Source organism: Miniopterus schreibersii (assembly GCF_964146895.1).
Source record: "Miniopterus schreibersii genome assembly, chromosome: 10".
Taxonomy (NCBI): Eukaryota; Metazoa; Chordata; class Mammalia; order Chiroptera; family Miniopteridae; genus Miniopterus; species Miniopterus schreibersii.
The window spans coordinates 36188606-36206763 of NC_138110.1; the positions used below are offsets into that span (position 1 = coordinate 36188606).

The 18158-nt window shown below is 40.0% G+C and overlaps 1 protein-coding gene across 3 annotated transcripts in view; it reads left to right on the forward strand.

The window, feature by feature from the left end:
* Positions 1-10957, forward strand: part of CHST9 (carbohydrate sulfotransferase 9) — a 194744-nt gene extending 183787 nt beyond the window's left edge. For all 3 annotated transcript variants that reach the window (XM_081148297.1, XM_081148295.1, XM_081148296.1), the window contains one exon: positions 1667-10957. In XM_081148297.1, coding sequence (XP_081004423.1) covers positions 1667-2758 — 1092 coding nt within the window. In that variant the 3' untranslated portion in view covers positions 2759-10957. The remainder of the gene's footprint in view (positions 1-1666) is intronic.
* The last annotated feature ends 7201 nt before the right edge of the window (positions 10958-18158 follow it).

Genomic DNA, 18158 nt, shown 5'->3' on the forward strand with positions numbered 1-18158 from the left:
GAAGGGTTATTCACATAATCCTGCACTAGAAAGAAGCACCCCCTTAAAACTCAGCTAATGGAAGGACAATGATGCCTGGAAGTGGCTCTCATCCACCATGCTTCATTCCTTAGCTCTTTTGTTCAGTATGCTAGAAAATTCCTAATCATCTTTAAGCACCTAAATCCACTGATGCTTTCATTTGTTCATTGAACAAATATTCTAGAGCCATTGCTATAGGTTATATACCATTCTGGACACTTGGGGATACAATAGTAAATATTATATCTACATCTCTCTGTATATACACATCTCCTCTAGGAAAATTTCCCCTACACTCCCCCCCTTTAGACTGGTGGCCCCATGCATTACTCCCACAGCACTTCATTTACTCATTAATGTTTCTAATATCATGCTGACAACCCTATATGTGTATCTCCAATCCAATCTTCTCAATCATTCTTTCCAAATCTAAGTGAGACCATGTCACGTCTCTGCTCTCTAAAGGCTATCTAGTCTACCAGAATAGAAGCCAAAGTCCTTAAAATTTCATTCCCTATTAGAGGGTCCCACCTTATAAATCCCTTCTTCCATGTCTTTCTTTACCCAGTCACTGAAAGTTGTAGGAAGGATGTAGTCAGATGAAGAGTAGATGGTAGATGAGCTGACTCACCCCACTGACAGAAGAATTAATTTCTAATCCTATTTTTGATACAATTTTATATAGGAGGACATCAAGTAGACTTTTCTGGATTCCCTAGTCATTCTTCTCTTGGAGAGGGAAGGTCTCATACATGAGTGAAATTGTATGATAGTATGACTGTTGTTCTTAAATTATTGTGATAAGTGAATTTAGAAAAATAAAACATTTTCCAAGGGAAAAAAATACTCTGTGCAAGTTCTTAGAAAACAAAAGTGGTTACCGAGATTTAATAATTAGCCTTGTTACAATTTTAAATTTTAATTTATGACTTTGAACTGCTATTACAGAATGACCCAAAAACAACAACAGAGATTCCCATCCAAATACAGCTACATTTTGTATCTACATTCAGGTGGACTAACTAAACCAGTGCTAGGAAGAACACACTCCTTACTAGCTCAAGAATCACTGACCTACAGAATGATTGAACTACATTCTGTTGTGTTACAGGCAAAGCTAAGATAACTATTCAGGGCCCTTTCATTTCTATCTTATGGATATCTTTTTCTTTTTTCTTCTTTTTTTTTTTTTTTTCTTTTTTGGCATTTTGTAGGGCTATGTAATTGATAACCATAGATGCAAAGATAGTACAGAAACAATAATGAATACACTATGAACATAGATTCAAATCAATCACTAAGTTTTATCCCAATAATGTTCATATAATTGAGCATGAGAAAATCTGTTAGGTTATGGCAGCACATTAGCATTAAATTAATAATAACATATAAGTAACCCAAATATATTTAAAATATAATGTGAAGCTTTGGTCAAGATGATGCATGGATACAATTTTTTATTGTTATGTTTTCTGTGAAGAAGCTTACTGCAAAATGCACATTTGTCATGCTTTGCTAAATTGTTCTCCTACCTTATATGAGATGTACTCTCCTTGATAGTATTTTAAAACAAATACGTTAACTTTCTTATTAATATACCCACATTCATGAATGTGCTTTCAACATTTCTTCTCTATTTTAACAGAACCCCAAGTTCCACATGCCTGAGGATCCCAAGGAAAAAAAGGAAAATCTTCTGCTTAACTCTGAGAGGTCTAGTGGGGTCTTAACAGAGACCAGTTCCTCCCAAGGTGAGGGTCAACCTTTGGGTAAGACCATAGAGTCACCAACCACTAAGTTGACTGAAGAACATCAAGGAACTAAGACCCTTTTCAAGAAGTTCAGAGAAATGAGTTGGCCATTGGCCATTCGCCCTTTAAACAAAAGTTTAGTCAGAGACAACAAATGGAGGAGGACTGATGCCACCCAAGAGAGGCGCAGGTCTTTCCTTCGGGAGTTTTGCAAGAAATATGGTGGAGTGAGCCATCCTCAATCACATCTTTTTCACATGGTATCTAGGATCTACGTAGAAGATAAACACAAAATACTATATTGTGAAGTACCAAAGGCTGGCTGTTCCAACTGGAAAAGAATTCTGATGGTACTAAATGGATTGGCTCCCTCAGCATACAACATCTCCCACGATGCTGTTCACTATGGGAAACATTTGAAAAAGCTCGACAGCTTTGACTTAAAAGGCATATATACTCGTTTGAATACCTACACCAAAGCTGTGTTTGTTCGTGATCCCATGGAAAGATTAGTGTCAGCATTTAGGGACAAATTTGAACACCCCAATAGTTATTACCATCCGGTATTTGGGAAAGCAATTATAAAGAAATATCGGCCAAATGCCTGTGAAAAAGCATTAAATAATGGATCTGGAGTCAAATTCAAAGAGTTCGTTCACTATTTGCTGGATTCCCACCGCCCAGTAGGAATGGACATTCACTGGGAAAAGGTCAGCAAACTCTGCTATCCATGTTTGATCAACTATGATTTTGTTGGGAAATTTGAAACTTTGGAAGAAGATGCCAATTACTTTTTACAGCTGATTGGTGCTCCAAAGGAGCTGAAATTTCCAAACTTCAAGGATAGACACTCTTCTGATGAAAGAACCAATGCTCAGGTTGTGAGACAGTATTTAAAGGATCTGACTAGAACTGAGAGACAATTAATCTATGACTTTTATTACTTGGACTATTTGATGTTTAATTATACAACTCCATTTTTGTAGTTTGCGTTCATTTTCTAAAACACTGTATTTACTTCATGATGATGGCCTTGAATCAGCTAACTGTAATTTTCCTATAATTCTCAGTATGAGAGAAATTTAACTAAATGCAGTTGTCTTGATTTAATGAAGACTTTTACCAGATAGTATGACACCAATTGGCACAAAGTTATAGGAAAATTACCTAAAAGAGACATGCAAACAACTTGAGTTGCTCTAAAATGTTTGGGAAAGAGCTGCTTTTGCATTATAGATTATATTATAGAAGCAATAACCTAGCCAGCTGCTCCATTAGCTACAAGAGCCTCCCACAATGATAGGAAAAGGGATCTAAAATAGCGTGAGTGAATGTCTACATCCTGGAATTTGTTGCATAAAGTGCATGGATGTATTTTTAGCAGTCTGTGGCATATTAATCAAACATTGGATAGTTTTTTTACACCCTGGAAATCTTTCTATCAGCTGCAATGATAAATCAATTGTGAAATGATATTTTGGACCTAGGCATTTTACTTTAAGTTGGAAGGCATTATGTGATTTACAGTATGGGAATATAGCAGAAAAAACAGATGAGGCTATATGGCTTTTTATATTCAACAGCCAATAAAAAATACACAACGTGCTAAGATCAAAGAAACAAAAACAACCTTCCTCTTCCAGGAAAACTTAAAGGAATTGATTCTGTTTTCTTTCGAGTCTCTCTATACAGAGACAGAATGAGCACAGCCACTGAAGGTCTTTGCTTCTGAAGCGGGCGGTTGAGAAGTTTAAGCTTCATCAGATGTAAATGTGCTCCTAATTCTGGTTTAATTAGGCGGGGGCAGGGAGGATTGTTTCAGGATGGAATAATCATCAGAAACAAAAGTTGCCACTGTGAATATAGACCTCAAACAATAACAAAGTTTCATAAGAATATTATTTGAATCAAAGCATCATGTGCATAGCTTTATATGTGAAATGTACTCTAAGAATAGCTTTTGTTTTCAGTCTAATTATTCAGCTTGGGAATGACTTCTTAAAAACTAATACACCACTTCAAAGATAGGTTATGTTCTAGAGGATAAACATAACAAGAGCCCTAGAAACATTTTTAATAGGCTTATGCATAAACAAACTAAGGCATTTTTAAGTTCGAATATTCTGTACTAACAAAGTCAAATACCACTGCATTCAAATATTAAATCCAGGTCTTTGAAAAATAAGATCATGTGTGACCTGTGTGAAAAGTTGTAATGCATTAAGAAATTCTTTCCAAGGGACCCTAAAGTAGAAGACATATTTGGATGGGAGACTTATTTAATCAGTCAACTGAGTTAAGCAAGCCACATGTCATTTAACTCTTGTTTAAATGCATGTCTTGAACATGTTTCTTTTCCCATACCATCATTTTTTTTTGGACAGTAAATACTCAGTAGTATCTTTCAAAGAAAAGCAGGTATTAATATTTGAATATTAATAGACCAAGATAGTTGCAATTGTACTTATTTCATCTTGATTTTTCATATCATGGCTCAGTACTCATGAACTGCTATATTCTTTACACACACCTATCCTATCTGTGTCTCCCATCGAGTGGGTAGTGACAATGCGCTGTCAGATCATAAGTATTAAACCTTCTAAACTAACCTTTTACTGCTTTTCTACTCCATTAACTCTTGCCTCTATACCATACTCTTAAGCTGTGCTCTCTCTTTTTAAGGAGCTTTACTCTAGAGTAGTCTAAGTTGTATAATTTAAATTTTGCTGGACCATGTAGAGTGAATTCCTAGTAACTCAGAGACATTGAAATCATTTCTTTATGGAGAAAGAGAGACTAGAAAATATGCTAAGAAGCCTGAAATTTTACTCATAAATGACAAAAAACTAGTTTTAGATGGGATGTGCTGTAAAGTATAGAGTCAGTTTTGTCAAAGTTATTCTAAATCGTATATAGAGCAAACAAAAAAAAACCTTACTTTTCATAACTGGAAAGAAAAAATGGAAACAAGGGTCCTATCTCTCTCATTAACATTTCTTATGTGTTTGAGAAGACATAAAATGTGTGTGTGTGGTGTGTGTGTGTGTGTGTGTGTGTGTGTGATTATTTGAAATTGGGGATAGAAAAGAGAGGTAAGAAGGAGAAAATGATGCACAAAGCTACTCTATACCCTTTGCTGTATGTGCCCCTTTCCAGACCCTTTCCTGTGAATCGTAGGTGGCACTTCAGTCACTTTCCCTAAAGGAACTCTCGGAGGCCAGCTGACGTCCTGCGTGGCTGTGAGTTCCGGGGGCCATGTGTGTTTTTATGAAGAAGGAGCACATTCTGTATGTAACTCTTCTTTCTTTTAAATCACTTCTTTTCATGTTAGGGCCCAAGAAGTTAGTCATCATCCTGGAGTCCTTATGGTTTTAAAGACCTATTCCATTTATCTCTCCTGAATTATTCCACGTTGCAGACCAGCTCATGATCGCCTCTGCCATTTCTGCCTGGGTACAGACCCCGGGTGTGAGCATCACTGCTCCTTTGGACAGTCACAGTCTCATGGACTTAGATTCCTAAAGGCAAGTGGCCAAATCTAGACTCATCTTCCAGATGTCCAATGTTCCCATTTTAACATCATCAGCATGCTGCAGGTATAATTATCAGTCCTCTAATTAAACCCTAAGAATCTTATTTGTTTTTATAGGCAGCAGTAACAACCTGAGCAGGCCCCTTCACTCTATTACTCCCTTGTCTGGAATTACTGTTAGAGTAATAAGTTGGCAGTTAAATCCAAAACCACAGCTATTTAACCCGGTAAACTACCTATAGATGTGCATTACTGATGTGACTGTGCTCAGACACGGCCATAAATTTCCATGAAAATGTATGCTCAGGACACCCAGCTTTCTGATCTTCTCACATGTGTTTGAAACTATCCGTTAAGTCAGTGGCAATGTGAGGCCACTTACTAAATTCTCCAACTTCAGGGTCTATAAAATATTATCTAGCAATTCAAGAACTACTTGGACACCAGCTATAATTAGAAAGAGGAAAAAAGACTCTTAGACTTTATGAGTCATTATTCTTCACAGAGGTGTTATCTTCTAAAACACATGGTGTTTGGCTGAAGGGAATATATGCGCAGATGCAGATAATTTTGAGTATTAGAGGTCCCTTTGAAAGGATCACTTCCGGCATTAGTAGAAGCTGGAATTAGTAAGCTGGGGCTACAGTCAACACCTGCCTAACAGAAGTCCTCCTCTGTCCTCCTGGAGCGTCTTAGTCTCTAGGCCTTCGTGGAATATGGCAGAGCAGAAACTTTGCCCATGACTAACATCCCCAACATTCTCTGATATTTGAAGAATGGTTGGCCAAAGGCCCTTAGTAGTAGCTCAACTGCCTGACAACCTTAGATCAGGGCTAACTCAGGTTAGCCCTACTTTTAGGGTCATACTTCCAAAATCTCAGTCATAACCATGGCAATATTCATTCTCATAGCCATAACCAAACATTCGATACTTAAGTGTTTTACATGCATTAATTTATTTAACCTCCATAGTCCATCTAAGTTAGGTGCTATTGCCAGCACCTCACTACCACTAATGTATTATAAAGGAAACTAAAGCAGAGTTTGGTTGAGTACTTGCCGAAAGAGACAGCTGATAATTGGGTAAGGAGGCAGGACAAGTAGCAAACGCCACCACCAGCTCTCAGAATATTAGGAGCTTATGCATTTTCCTTTCACTTTCTTTCACCTATACTCAGAACAGGTAAAGGCAAGAAATACCTTAGGCATCTTGAAACTTTTTAAATAAAAATATGGATATAGATAACATGTGTGTGTTTAACTAGTCAGTTACCACAATTCAAATTTGTTTATCACTTTATTCCTGCTAAGTTAAACTGACAGATTCAAAGATTTTGTAAGAAATTAGGTTTCCTCCCCACCCCCCTTTTTTTTTTATCCAGGTTGATCATGAGACACAGTGTTTTTTAAGGGGGGGGAGGTGGGTTCCCTTGAACAAATTTAGCCTAATGAAAACAAAATATCATTTTCACAAGAAAGTCTAGACACCTATAGGAGTGGGCAAGGGCAAGGGGAATACAGTCCAAGCGGGAGAGAGCCCAGCCAATTGCCCCCACATCAGCATTTGATAGCCAGCGAAGATGGGCGTGGCTCAGCAAGTCAGCCAACGTGAAAGCGCGTGGCTCAGCAAGTCAGCCAACGTGAAAGCGCCACCACCGTTAGAAACTATGCAATTGTGCATTGTCTCTTTCCTGAGTCCCATCCCCAGTACTGGTTTACTTGTTAGATTACCTAAAACTTACTCAGGGAGATTCTAGAAAAGAATAGAGGAGCAGATCGACTTAAGCCAACTGAAAAACACCATGAAAAAAGTCAAGATAAATAAGTGTTCAGCTAGAAGACAGCAGATTTCTCCTAAGCTTGGGGATACCCTATCTGAAGAAGGCAAGTCTGAGTTCAATGAAAGGGTGTTGCCTCACATCATTTAGTTCTTAAAATTGCCTATTCATTCATATCTTAATTCTTCACTAAGATCAGATCCTTCCAAGAAAATATATTGTCAGCAATAAATCCATGTAAGCAATCATTTTCCCCATCTCTAAGTCCCTGTTCAAGCCTTACACTCTATTTGAAGTACTCTCTTCTTTCTCTATCTGGACATTCATTTCATGTTAACTCACCAAGGAATCTCTTTAGATTATTCAATTTTGAAGTCTTACACTTCATGAGCTCTCTGATCAATAGAAAAAGGCAAAATGATTTCCCCCTGATGTGACTTGCATCAGATTCTTCTCTAACCAATAGATGCAAGCATTCCTTCCCTTACTTTTGTTTTGCTTCATTAATTTTTTCATTTCTTATATCCCTCTTCATATGAGTATAAAAAAAATCTCTGTTGTCATTGGAATATGTCTTAGGTCTTGCAGAAGGAAAGGAACTATCTCTGTTTCACTCATTTTGTACCATTTCTAACAAAGCACTGCATGGAAAGTTACTTTGATAAATGTTTTTGCTGACATAGTTTAAAGCTTCCTCTATAGCTTCTCTTCATGTGTAATGTACATGTTTCTGCCTTATGACTTTCAGACATCTATAGGACCAGTGGATCTAAAGAGAAGGCACTGAGGCGGGGCAACTGAGAGAGGTGATCTGAACCACATGCCTTTTCTGTACTAGTTGTCAGTCACACCTTAACCTAAAGTATAGCTGTGGATGCAGTAACCTTTTGCATTTCTAAGATGATGTATTTGTTTATTAAGATTTGGGAGGTAATGTTGAAAAAAATGCATGATTTTGGTTAATAGAAAAGCCATTTACTGAGCACTTACCAGGTATCAGACACTGGTAAAATACATACATTTAATGACATGAAGAGTATGTCTAATCCTTATCAAAAAAATGAAAGGTATTATTCCACCCATCATTTTATGAATGAGAAAACTGAGGTCAGAGAGGTTTAAGGACAGGCCCCAGAGCCAGCTTCCTGGCAAGATCTCTCTGGCTCCAAAGCTGAGGCCATATCCAGCAGCCTACAGGTCAGATTTGGCCACGGATATGTTTGGTTTGGCCTACAATGCATTGTATTTAATATTTGAATTAGTTGCCAACGTTTTAAAATTGGAACTGTTTCATCAATGATGGAGAGTTGCTGATACCCTCATCCTACCTGCCCACCTGGAAATAGTTGGGCGGATCTGAGGTCAGCTCATTTAGAGAAGCCAGGGGCCTCTGTCTGTTCATGCCCTCACCCAGCCATCGTCACTTGTTGACCTTACCTGGCTGGCCCCTAAGTGTCCCACCTTCCAATTCCTGCTCTGAAGTGTGTGTTCTTTCATCCACCAAGCTTCCCAAGGAAAAGTGATTCCTGGACATTTTCTTTAAACATATTGAGGTCATCACATTCTGGGGTTCCGTATCCACACTCAAAATGCTGCTTGTCTTTTGGCCTTATACCCAGTGGAATCGCCAAACAATATTTCATTGTTTGAGGAAACCTCTTTTGACCAACCACAAAGATGTTGGGAGAAATCCAGTACCTTTCTTTGGCATCCTTCTGTGTTGGGCCCTGGGTCCCCTGGCAACTACATTTCTCCCCAATCCCCTTCAGCAGAGATGAGTCATTCTCCCAAGCCCTCAGAACCTCAGTGGCCAGGGACAAAAACTGGTTCCCACTGATGCATCCAGACTGCTGTTCCATAACTTGCCTTCAAAAACTGCTCCTGTTTTAAAGGTATCCCTACCCGTCCTCAGCTCTGAAAAGTGTCTAGTTCCCACCTTTCTCTGAGGATTTCCCTCCCTAGCTCAGAACACTTTTCTCCACCCCATTCCTGCTACTATCCTGGGCGACTTTAGCATTCCCAATGACAGTCCACTATCTTTGCTTCTAAATGCTCTGTTGTCTTCCTCTTCCCACTTCAACATTTAGGGGGCTAGAGAAAACAGAAACATGGCCATGGAAAACCATAACAATGACTCTTGTCTCCAAAGAGCCGAAAACCTGTGGCAAACTTTTTAAGACTTTATTTTATCCATTCATTTCCTCAGAGTATTTCCAAAGTTTAGAAAAATGTTCTTCAGAAATATTATGAGCTGAGATGTACTCAGAACACTGGAGGAAATACCAACTCAAAATGATGGTATTATTAGGATGATTGTAAAAAATTGTTCCCCGATTTAGCTTGTCAATTCCTCAAAAACTGGTGCATGGACTACTTGTATGACAGTTATCCAAATTTTTGTTAAAAACAGATTTCTATACCCCACCCAAGATGTGCTGAATCAGAATCTTTGTGAAACCCAGCGGGAATTTTTTAACAATCTCCTGGGACGAGTCTTATATACAGCAAAGTTTGAGCACCACTTAAGTGTGTGTGATTTTTTTTTTATCCTAGTTAATTATAAGAGATAATAAAGCCTGCTGCCTTCATTTTGTTACTTTGTTGAAAAGTTAAAGACTCAGCTCAGAGACGGGTCACTGGGTATTGGTCCCAAAGTCTTCTGGGATTTTGAACAGTGTTGAACTTGGCATCTGCTGTGTGCCAAATGCAAGAACTAGAGCTGAAGTGATGAAGTGAGTAATGAGGACAGCACTGGGCACTGCCCAAACTTTTTGAAAGTTTTCAAGATGAAATAAGGAAGTGGAAACTTTCCCCTTTTGAAGCACAAAAGGCTAAAGGCAATTTTGTACTGAAGGCAATTTTGGCAACTCAGCTTCACAATGGACAAAGTGAAGACCAATAAAAAATAAAAGCCATTTTTCAAATTGACCCGAGATGATTGAAAATGGAAAATATTTCCTATTTGAGTAATTAGTTTGAAAGTAAGTGCTCCAAGAAATATTTTGCAATTTAACTTAAATGGTAAGAATGTACATTTTCTTGGACTTCATTAAAGGATTTGTCTCTTCTTGCCATTCTGTTAAGATGAGGCGTATGACATTGCCAACATCTGACCATCTCTGATGAACAAACACAGCCCTTTCAGAGGGTTCCACTAATAGTTCCCTGCTACCCCCCACACCCCAGTTCTAGCCACAGTAGCATTGACCTGGACTAATCTCCTAATTCCTAAACTCAGCCCAAGCAGGCACTCCTTACCTCTGGTGTAGCTCGGATGGCATGCCCTGCTCTGAGCACCCGTGTGTTACTGGGAAGCAGTGTACTATGGAGGTTAAGAGCCTGGGGCTTCTTGTCAGTAAGAACTTGGTTTGAATTCCACTTTTTCAACTTTTAAACTTTAGAAGGTTCCCAATTTACTTAACTTCTCAGAGTGCTGGGTTTTTCATCTCAAAAATAAGGGTAGCAATACCGACCTTAGGAGGTTATTGTGAGAAACAAATGGGAAAATGTTTGTAAAGTGTTTAATAAGCGCTTAATAAATTATAAGTATTGCTGTTATCCCATTAGAGCCTGTGCATATTTCTATCTTTACACTTATACATTCTAATTATTTATATATGTGTCTGGCTCCTCCAGAAGACTGAATTCCTTATCTTATTTATCTTTGTAACCCCAGAGAAGGCACCTGTTAAATACTTGTTGAAGAAACAAATGCAGCACAAATCCTACACACGTACCCCAGTGTTCACGTAGCACTCTGACCTTCCCTCAAGGCACATGCCGACTTGTATTATATATTATAACAATACGAAAATGTGTCTTAACTTTTCTGTTAGATTTTAAGTTACCTGAGTGTAGAAACAATAAATATACAGCAAATTGAATTTCAGACTTTCAAGTATTGATTCTTTTTAATAAGATAATGGTTTAAAATAGCAGGCTGCTTAACCACAGCATAGAAACAAATAATAAAAATCTATTACCTCATTGACCTTCAGACCCTTTCTTTCCATTAGCTAGACACCCTGACCAGGCTGAGCTTTTGTTTTTTAATTCTCACCCAAGGATATGTTTTTATTGATTTTAGAGAGAGGAGAAGCGGGAAAGAGAAACATCAGTTGGTTACCTCCCACACACACCCAGACAGGGGATCAAACCCCCAACCTAGGAATGTGCCCTAACTGGGAATCAAACCTGCAACCATTGTGGTTTATGGATGACTTTCCAACCAACTGAGCCACCTGACCAAGGCCAGGCCAAGCTTTTATGTCCTCAGATAAGCCACACTTTTTCCTGCCTTGGAGCCTTTCTATGGGCCAATCTAATACCTCGTCAGTCTTCAGAAAATCCTTTCCTGATCCTGAGACTTAGGTTCAGTCATTCGTAATTACATCTCCAAAGTTACATGTTCCCTTGGCAAAATGAGGTTTCCTGTGTCAGGGAAAGTCGCTGTCACATCTTTTGCTTTTCCCTCAGCACTAAGATGTAGTCAGTACTCAGCAAACTTACGTTGAACAGTGGAATGAACAGAGCTCTAGATTTCAGTCTTCTTCATTCATAAGACATCGGCAAACACTAGACTGAAAAGGACCATGCAGTAGTTACTTTACGACTAGATCTTAAAAGCTGAGTTACAGATGACAGAAGGCGGGGCCGTATTATGAATTTGTTCTATAGCAGAAAAGACTGGGGAAAATTAACAGATGACCACTAACTGGTCTAATTTAACTTGGGCAGGAGAGGTGCTTGAGAAAAATGTTGCCAGCTTCCATCAGTGATCAGGGGCCCACCCAATTCCAAAGCTCCATCTTGCTGCATTCCTGGCAAGCCGTGTTCACTTCTGGTGTGGAATGATAAAACAGTTTCTGTTGCCTGTTGTGACGTTCCCATGCTTCTCCACCCGTGTACCTGCCAAGTCTCAGTATACCCCTTACCCCCGAAACTTTATGAGGCTCCCCATGGCTAAGACTTTGTACTGGCAACAGACAAATCCGCAACTCTCCACTAATGCAAGTGATCTAATGAAGTCTGTACAACAGGCCTTCACTTTCGTGTTTTCCATTCACCCACTAGCAAACATAACTACTTATTATTGTCTAATCTGGGTACATCAGAGCCAGCCACCCCCATTCAGTCTCATAAGTGAGCCTTCGTTATGTAACCTGCATAAAGTAGCCTTGAGAAGAGCATGGACCCACACGATCCCTCTGTCATCAGGATCAGTCTACTGTGCGGTGGCCCCCTCGGCCCCGTGAGGAAAGCCAGTACATCAGCTGCAATATGAGGTTGTCTTGGCAGCAGTCAGGGCATGTTCTTGGAAATCACGGCTGCGTCCTTTCCCAATGCCACCATGCCTGCTGTGCCTGTCCCTGGCCTACTGGCTCTCAGATTCATTTCTCACCCTTCCTTGTTCTACATAAAAGGACACCGGAGCGTGCTGTATTTCCTAGGCCTCTGATTCAGCTGGCTCTGGCTAGGTTCTCACAATGAAAGGCATGAGCTGAAGGCTGGAGGTCAAGGAAGAAAAGAGCATGTGCGTTTTCCTCCTCTGTCTTCTTTGCCTGATGTCTGATAGCAGCTGCATGTTTTGCATGGGTCCAGGTGTCCCCCTGGGAAAACCCAGTGACAATGCATGTGCAACCTGTAAATGGGGGAGAATTCATACCCCACAGGGTTTTCATCAATGGCAAATGTGACCATCTAAATATATTAATCCCCCTTTGTCTCCTCAATAGATAGTACTGAGCCATTGTTCACACATTCTTTCAGTGGCTCTATAGCTGATGACAGCCAGCTAGATATCACATCTTCACATGGGCCATCCTCCCTTCCCTGATTCACTCCACTGACCCTCACTCCTGCTTACTGAGATTGTACTGCCAGATGCAGGACTAGTAAATTAATGGCTTAAAACAGCAGAGCTCTATTCTCTAGCAGTTGAAGAAGACAGAAGTCTGAAATCAAGGCTGCAGCGGTGGTTCCTTCTGGAGACTCTGAAGGAGAGTCGGTCCCATGCCCGATTCCTAACTTCTGGTGGTTGCCAGCAGTCCTTCTTGTTTTCTGGCTTGTTACTTCATCACTTCAGTCACTACCTCTGTCATCATATGGCGTTCTTCTGTGTGTGCTGTGTCTCTCCACATGGTCTAGTTATAAGGACACCAGTCATTGGATTTGGGGCCCACCCTAATACAGTGTGACTTCACCTTAACAACTAATTACATTGGCAAAAACTATTTCTAAATAAGGTCACCTTCCAAGGTTCCAAGTGGACACAAATTTTAAGGCACTGTTCATCACAGCAAATGGGCTACAACATTTGGAGCCAAGAGTCGGTAATGGTAAGTAATCCTTAGCAAGCAGGGTCATCCCAGGTACTAAGGCTTTTGCCTGTGGTTAGTTAGTGGTTAGGTTAGGTTCAAGTGGAAGGTGAATCACTAGAATATGCAGTGTTTGGACAATGACAATAATAAGGGTTATGGAGTGAGCTGGCTGCTTTTAACGGCATTTGAAACCTTGAAAAAAAAATATGATGGCCTCAGGGTGGCCTCCTGCCAACTCAAGGTACAACCTCAAAGCCAGAGACCTCATGACAGTTTTGAAGTAGACTCTCAACTCCTGAAGCAGCAGGACAGATATGCTGAAAATCAGTCCCAAGATCAAACTGTAATGCTGACAGAGCTGAAGATACAGCCTCAATGGTTCCTCTATATCAAGGTCAAGGCCCTGACTGAAAGAGAGTGGGACACTGAGATCTGGATGGGGGTACTTTTGTGGGAAGAGTCTGAGAACTTGAATGTCCAGGTTAGTAGAAGCAGTCCCGTTCTCCTTGCCAGAGGAGAATAACCTCACCTGCCATGAAGACCACACAAAAACATGCCTGAGGCAGGTATAGGGCAATGTTTTTTTCCTCAAGATCATTCACTGCTACTCCTTATTACTTCCAAGCTGATAATCAGGGTCAGCACAGCCCAACAGAAGAAACTCTGGAATGAAACAGTTTGTCAAAAGCATTGCAGGGCCTCACCAGTACATTTCAGTAGGAATCAAGGGAACACATGTGAGAGTGAAGCTTGAGGGTGTTGGACAGGTGGGGACAAGGTGAAATATGATGCTGGATAAGGTACAACTTATTAACATGGTGATGCTTACCCATGTTATTCTGGCAAAGAGACAATCTTAATGGCTGGGATGGCTCCTTGAGTCTTGGATATGATGATGGCCTACAGAAAATGAAATAAGAGATGCAAGAACTTTTTGGCATAGTGCCGAAGAAAATGTCAAAAGTCTCAAGATGGCCCTGGCGGGGTGACTCGTTTGGGTGGCTGGTCATCCTGTACACCAAAAGGTTGCAGGTTCAATTACTGGTCAAGGCACATACCTAGGTTGTGGGTTCAATCCCCAGCTGGGGCACATACAGGAGGCAACTGATCTGTTTTTCTCTCACATCTTTCAATCTCTCTCTCTCCCTCTCTAAAATCAATGAACATATCCTCTGGGGACAATTAAAAAGAAAGTGTCAGCATGTGTAGATGTTAGAATGGACTTTATATGTTACGCTCTGAAACCCACCAGGGAGTGTGATAACCAGGACAGATCACAGAACACTCCCTTCTCTAAGACAATATGGAATGCACTAGTGAGTGGAAACCAGCATTTTTGAGGAGCTCAGCAAATTTTTCTGGGCAGAACTGACAGCTGAAGATGCTTTGAAAGAACTAGGCTCTATAATATCACCAAAGATGATGGGATTTGGGAATGGTAGAAGCCAGGAGTGCACTTAGCTTTCTTTGATAAAGTAGATATGATTTCCATAATAGATATGATTTCCATAATGGGCAAGAAGGCTGGAGTGGCAATCAGGGGCTTGATCTGTTGGGATCTATGGCAATGATTAATAGATCATTTGTATTTGTGTTGAGACAGCTGGCCAGCTGATCAGGATGTTACTCCATCAGTGTAATGAAAAAATTTGAGCACAAAAGAATAGATGGTAAAACCCTCTGCCTCAGTGGGAAATCATGGATGCTCATGCAATTTTTAGACCTATGTTGGCTTACAGACAGAGCCCCTTGGTTGATGAGATCATATCCCCTTGAGGAGGGACCTTGGAAAAGTATTGTAAATATTCCCTCAATATTTCCATAGAACTTGCTATTGTTTGGTAGGGTAACTGTGCATTGGGGAAATACCCAGACTTTTCCAGATCTGTAAGACGTGGGGTCTGAACTGACACTGATACCTGGGGACCTAAAACAACATCATGACCCTCCAGTTAGAGTAGAGGCATGTAGAGACCTGGTAAGAAGTGGAATTCCAACCTGTGTCTGTTTTCCAGTCAGTCCGACCGGTTCACAGGCCTGCTCTGCATTTATTTCCTCTGTCTCTGCATTTGTAATTGGGAAAGATATATTTAGAAATGGCATAATTCTCACATTGGTCCACTTAGCTGTGGAGTCAGGGCCATTATGATAGGAAAAGACAAATGAAATCCCCTGAAACTGCTTCCATCCCTGGCCCAGATGCTAAATCAGAAGCAATACACATCCCAGGAGTAGTGTTAGATTAGTCCTCAAAGACATAAGGGACGCAAGGGTGGTGATGTTCTCCATCATATCCCTGTTCAAGGACTCTGTAATCTGAACCAAGTCATAGCTTTGCTGCAATAAATCAATACACCCTCTGACATCTGGTGTGTGGATTTGGATCTAATGAAAGCATTCTTCTCCTTCAACAGAAAAGATCAAACATAGGTCACCTTCACACAGAAGCGGTAGAATATTCACTGTCTTGCTCCAGGGCTATGTTAATTCTGTTGCCTTCTGTTGTAGTGTGGTCCATAGGGACCTTGACTACCTCGACATTCTGCAGGTCATCACATTGGCTCACTAAATTGATAACATCAGATTAATTTCCCCTTTAGAACAAGAAATGGCATGTTTCCCTGATGTCCTAAGAGGATGCATGTGGGCAGCAGAGTGGGAGATAAACCTCAGGAAGTTTATCTGCCACATCAGTGAAGATTTTAGGGGTATTGCAGTTCACCGAGTTAAATCTACACTTGGCACAGGAGTCAGAGAAGCTGACAGAGACAATACCAGACATCTAGTTTGTCCTGGTATCTATAAATCAGACTAAACTAAAATCCTCCTATGAAAGGTAACAGTCTGTTTTTATATTTCACATTTGCAAACCTTTTCATACTCCTTAGAGCTGCAAGTTGAAATTGAATTTGAGCTGCTCTTTCCAAAAGTGAATCATCCTTTTTTTTTTTTTCTGAATAATTAGTGGTACAAACTCAGAAATAAAATAAAGCTACTGAACTCTCTTAAGTGTAATTTACATTATTCTCACTTTGTACTGATTTATTGTTTCTATCTTTCCATTATATTTAATTTTAAAAGATTTATTTAGCTCCTCGCCCTTTATACAGGTGAATTCTCTAGGAGATAGGCATATGAAGAAGATTCAGTACCAAAGATCCCATAATTCAGAAGAGAAAAAAACACAAATTTTCAAAAACTCGGTGTGTGATAAATTTTACACAATAACATTAAAGAAAGTTTTATGATAACTTGAAGGAATGAGAAATTACATCCATGAGTAGAGAGATTCAGGAATAATGTATTAAAGAAATGCCTTCTAGCTACATCCTAAAGCTTGAACTGGGCTCCTACTGAAGTCACAGAATAAGAAGAGATCTTTCAAGGCAGAGCACACACAGCACAGACAATGGTGTGTTTAAAAGAAAGCATAAGGGGGCTCCAATAATAAGGAGTATTTCAGGTTGGCTGGGGCGTGAGTATGATTCAGAAGAGAGGTCGGTTGAGGAGACAGATTAGGGAACTGTTACTGCAGGGCTTAGGAACTGGTGCTTTATTTAGTGATCCATAGAGAGGCACCGGGACAATGACACGTTGAAGGCGGTGTCCCAGGAAGATTTCTTTGGCAGTTGTATAGAGAGAGGGAGACCCACAATGAATCCGAAAGCGCTCCAGGCTGGGAATTGGGGACCTGACGAAAATCTAACCTGTATCTAACTTTGGACAAGTCATTTGCGCCACAGGACTTCAGTTTTCTTCTATGAAGAACGAAGAGCTAAATTCCTTTTAGCTCTAAAAAGGAAAGACCAATGGTAAGAGGCTTTGCAAAAATGACTTTTACATGTGGTTTGCTTTATTATAGAGAAATTAAGATGTGATTAAAAGAAAACATTCCTTTCTGATATTCTGTAATCACTTGGGATGTCTTTCATCAAAGAGCAGCCCAAATGACTTAATCTCATGCTAGTGCCATAAAGAAGCTGGCAAGCAGTTTCAATGGCAACAATGCCTACTTTTATCTATATACATTCTTAAATGATTATTAAGTACTGTCTGGAGTTACAAAAGAGCCAGAATGGTAAGTGAGCAGGCAGATCTGGGAAAGAGAACCTGAGCCCCAGTCTCCAGGGGAACAGCATGGAAGCTGTGACAGTCCCTGGGCTCTCTGCCCCCCAGAGCCAAGTGGAAAGGCAGTGATCAGGTAGGAGACCTACAGGTGGCGACAGGGGCGAGTCGACTCCCAGCATGTGAACCAATCACCAGAGACACTATAACAATGATAACATTCATCTCAGAAGATTCCGGAACGACAGGTATCGGCAACCAGAAATCACGGTAGCGCTGTAGAGAGCTCAGAGGTGGTAACGCCAGGCAGAGGGAGGCTCAGGAGCAGGCACTTCCAAAGGCTGTGATGCTATTTCTGCTGCCTAGAAGTTAAAGTATAGAATACTTTAAAAATTCAAACACTTAGTAAAAAAAACTGTGAAGTGTTTCGTTACTAATTTTTTATAGGTTTCCTAGTGCAGCGATAATATTTGATATATAGGATTAAATAAAATACATTATTATAATTAAGCTTACCTGTGTGGTTTTTTACTTTTTTTAATGTAGCTATTAGAAAATTTTAATGAGATATGTGGCTTGCATTATATTTTTATTGGACAGTGTCACCTTCAAGCTTGTGGAAGAATGAGACCTAAAATAATTTTATGTGCTATAACAAGTTTTTTCTACTTTTCTTTACATTTTATTTTTC